The 4,155-nt window shown below is 58.7% G+C and overlaps 1 protein-coding gene across 1 annotated transcript in view; it reads left to right on the top strand.

Moving 5' to 3' along the window:
- The window catches only part of PITPNA (phosphatidylinositol transfer protein alpha), a 41,246-nt gene continuing 37,091 nt past the window's right edge, over positions 1-4,155 (top strand). The window contains exon 1 of the mRNA XM_023197929.2: positions 1-280. Within this exon, the coding sequence (XP_023053697.1) occupies positions 261-280 (20 nt within the window). The 5' untranslated portion in view covers positions 1-260. The remainder of the gene's footprint in view (positions 281-4,155) is intronic.

Genomic DNA, 4,155 nt, shown 5'->3' with positions numbered 1-4,155 from the left:
CTGGTTGCCGCAGAGACGCCCCGCCCCCGCGCGGCGCTGCGGAACCGGAGCTCCGGGCGGCGTCGGCAGCGGCGGGAGAGGCGACGAGGCCGGGGCGGCAGGAGCCGGCGCGGCGACCGCGGCGAGGGCGGCGGGGACGGAGCAGACCACGACGAAGGCGCACAGGCAGCCGGGCCGGGCCGGGCCACGGGGAGAGCGGCCGGCGGGCAGCGGGCGGGAGGCCGGGCGGGCCGCGGGCAGCCACCGAGCCGCGAAGCGACATGGTGCTGCTCAAGGAGTAGTGAGTGTCCGGCGGCCGTGCGGAAGCGGGGAGGAGGGAGGGTGGGGACCACCGCCGGGGCGACGGCGCGGCTGGGGACGCAGGGCCCGGATGGACGGAGGGGCGGCAGGGACGGGGGGCGCCTGTGCGGGCCCAGCGGGGTCGGAGGGGATCCGGGGCGGGCGGCACCTGAGGCGGGGCCCACGGGGCACGGAGGGGCGGCCGGGACGTGGAGGAGCAACCGGGGCATGGAGGGGCGGCCGGGGCGTTCGGCATCTGAGCCGGGGCCCACGGAGCATGGACGGGCGGCCGGGGCACGGAGAGGCCCACGGGCACGGAGGAGCGACCGGGGCGGACGGCTCCTGAGGCGGCCCAGGGGGCTTGGAGGCCCAAGTGGACCCGGGGAGAGGCCGGGGATAGCGAGGGCCAGGCCGGGCCCGAGACGGGGTCAGGGCAGGGAGCGCCAGCCCGGGACTGGGGGAGGCCGAGGGTACGCCGAGCGCTGGGCGGGCTGTGGGGTCCCCCTGCGCGGGCCGAGGGCCCGGGCTCAGCCGGGACTGTAGGCGGTGCCGAGGAAGAGGCGCACCGGGGCAGGCAGGGCCTCCCGGCGGTGAGGAGGGGTGGAGGGCCGAACAGTCCACACGGAGAGCCGGGTGGGTGGGTCAGAGGCTCCGGGATGGAGTTGGGATGGGGATGGGGAGGAGCGGCCGTCTTAGGCATCGGGTGAGGGATGGTGGTAAGTGGACACAGGAGGAGGACTAGGAAGTCAGGGCCCTGCTCGGGCGACAGGGGAAAGGTCAGAGGAGATAAAGCAGAAGGGACTGAGATGGGAGTCCGAGTGACCGTGGTGCTCAAGCAGCGGGTGCAGAAGAGGAGGCTTTTGGAACAAGCTTGGGATGACTGCTTGGGACTTTGGGGACACTTGGGCGAGGAGGCCAGAAAATGTTGGGTAGAAGACCAGGAAGTTACCAGGGTCGAGGCTGGCCCCGAAAGAGAGTATGTTTGTGGATGAGTATACCTGTTGTTGGAGGTGGGGGAGACCAGTGCAGGGCCAGCTGGTTTCTAGGGAATTCTCAGTCTTGGTGCAAAGAGGGAAATTCTTTGAGGAATTGAGGGGTCCATGAAGCTGTGAACTGGGGAGAGATGGTGAAGCGGGTGGGGAGTTCTTGAGTAGTGAAGAGGGGTACGTGGGAAACTGGTGACATCTGGAAGGAGTTGCAAGATGACGGGTTTGCTCCTGAAATCCTGGGGACTGGGGGACGGGTGGAGATGTTTGGCGTACTAAATCTTTCAAGTACCAGCTGACCCATTGTAGAAGCTCAGGGTTCCAAGTAAACATCACGGGATATTTTTCCTCCCTAAGAGGAGAGATTGGATGTGTGTGTGTACGTATCTGTGTGTGCGTGTGTGTGCACACGTGTGTGCACAGAATTTACAGTGAAACCGCTTTCCTGGAGGGAAGGCAAGTGGGCAGCATAGGGCCAGAAGCCCCAGGAGTGGGGGAGATGGCCAAAGGGAGCAACTTATGGGGTGCTCTCAGCAGCCAGGCAGGCGTGCACAGGGCTCCTTCCACTTTGTCAGCCAAGGCACTTTGACCATCCCCACCATGCTGGCTCCTTGGAGGTGCTTAGGACATTTAGGGCACAGAGTGGAGTTTGGGTAACAGAGGGAGCCGAGACCGACATGGCATCCCAGCTGAACACCTCATCTGAAGAACATTATTTTGAGGCCTCACCCACTCTGTTTCTTGGCATCCAGTCTGATGTGAATTCAGCCAGGGTTCGGAGTTTTTCGTGGTGAGGAGGAAGAACTTTAGGATGCCAACAGGAGAATGTGATGCACTTTGGGTTTTAATCTTCATTGCCCAGACTGACAGGCTTTTCCCACCTTCTGATTCGTTTTTCTGTTCCCAGATGAATCCTTGAATCTGTAGAAATCTGTGGTTTTGAAATGAAGGTCAGGCAGGGAAAGGAAGGGACCTTCAGAAGAGATCTGAGTGAGGTTTGAAGAGAGGCATTCCTTCCCCCTTCTTTGTTCTCCTCCCCTTGAAGCCTGCGAGGGAAAAGTCCAAGGTGCCAGAGATGCAGAGCCTGCCTGGCATGTACGTTTCCTTCCTGCCCGACTTGTGCCGTGGGTGTGCATCCCTGAGGCAGGGGCCGGGGGAGGAGCAGGGGCATCCGAGACACTTGGCTGTGGCTGCAGTGCTGCAGCCTCTGGAAAGGGTGCGAGTGAAGGTCACGTTAGAGTGAGCCCTGCTCCAGGCCCAGCCCGGCAGTTCCTCTGTGGCCCTGTCCTTTGGAATTGTACCCGATCGCTGCCGACGTGGTTTTGTTCCTGAGGAGCAAGGGGGCAGTGTCTGAGCGTGCAGCTGTCCTGTCAGCAGCCTTAGCACGTCCCGTCAGGAATTGGCCCGTGTCACTCTCTTTTGGGTGAGATTTGGTTCCCACCCAGCGTCTGCAGGTTGCCCCTGTTGGTTTTTCCAACACTTCTAACAGGATTCTATTTAATTTGATTTCTGCTAACTCTTGGATGTGATTTTGACTGCTGTTCTTGAAGATAAAAGGCTTATTGTTTTCTAGGAAGTTTCTTCCGAGGGTGCGGAAATTCCGACCTCCAAGTCGGGAGTATTTTTCTGCATCGCTGGCTTTGTCTAATGGGAGGAGAGCCTCAGTGGCAGCATCCAATAAACTGGAGGATTTACGTTATTTGAGTCGCTCTGGAGGAAGGGAGTTGTTAGCAGGCAGTAAAGATTTGGAGCCCATTTTGTTTTTCCTGCTACTTTCATGCTTGGTGCCTTGCCTTTAATGTGATGTTTTCCTCAGAGTCCTCTGTGTCCTTCTTGCTTCCTGGAGGAGCTTTGTGGAACTAGAAAATAGCTGTTTACCAGCCTGGAGCAAGGAGCCTGAGTAGTGAACCCACTGCGTGAGGAAGTGCACAGCAGCTCATGCTTCACTAATGCTTCACTACACATGCAAGACACAAAAGGACTCAGAGGATTCCAGCAAGGGTCTGAGGACCGAGCATCTAAGCTTGGGAACTGGCTTGACTTGTATGGGTAAAACCAAGAGTTTTTGTCTTAGCTCTCCCGCCTCACAGCTTTGAACTGGGAGTTGGCTGTTGGCCTGCATTTCAAATGCAAGGCACCCGGAGAAGTGCTGCTAGCCCTAGCACCTCTGTGGGGTTCTGACCCTGGTGAAGACTTTGCCGGCCGTGGCTTCTCCAGCAGGTCATTGGTGGCATCTCCAGCAATTGGTGGTCCTTGAGTTGGAGAAGAAGGAAAGGAAATGATAAATTGGGATTCCTTTGGACAGCTCCTGGAGGTTAGGACATAAGTTGAATGCCCTCTTGGTGGCTTTGTGGTAGCATCTTGGATTGTAATATCCAGCCCCGAGCAGAGGTGCCTGGTATGTGTTCTTAGGGTGATTAAGGCTTCAAGGGGCTTGGTCCCTTTCTGGCCTTTCCCCTGGAGGGCTGTTGTTGGGAGGTTGGATCCACAGCAATGTAAGTCCCCAGGGCCTCTTCTTTGGGTCTGAATCCTCGCCTTGATAGGTCCTCCTGTGTTAACCTGTCTTGCTAGACTCACTGGCAGGTCCTGCTGGGGGATGACTCGTTGGCAAGTTTGGGTGAAGTTAATCATCCATGTGTCCAGTTCCGTACGTGAGGCAGAGGCCTGGGAAGTAGCTGGGGGAGGCCAGCTTTGGACTGAATCGCAGGGTTCTAACTGGGAGGCTTCTGAGGCTCAGAGGGTCCTGTCCTCAGAGTGCTCAGAGGGCCATTCTCTGCTGGGGCGGGGGGAGGTTTCGTCATGAGTTTAGTGTCTTACACAATAGAATGCTGACTGGGGGGGTTGGTCACCGCGTCACCGAGTTTAGTGTCTTACACAATAGAATGCTGAC

This window comes from Piliocolobus tephrosceles, chromosome 16 (assembly GCF_002776525.5).
Source record: "Piliocolobus tephrosceles isolate RC106 chromosome 16, ASM277652v3, whole genome shotgun sequence".
Taxonomy (NCBI): Eukaryota; Metazoa; Chordata; class Mammalia; order Primates; family Cercopithecidae; genus Piliocolobus; species Piliocolobus tephrosceles.
The sequence above is the reverse complement of the archived record's forward strand: the minus strand, read 5'-3'. Positions and strand labels throughout refer to the sequence as shown.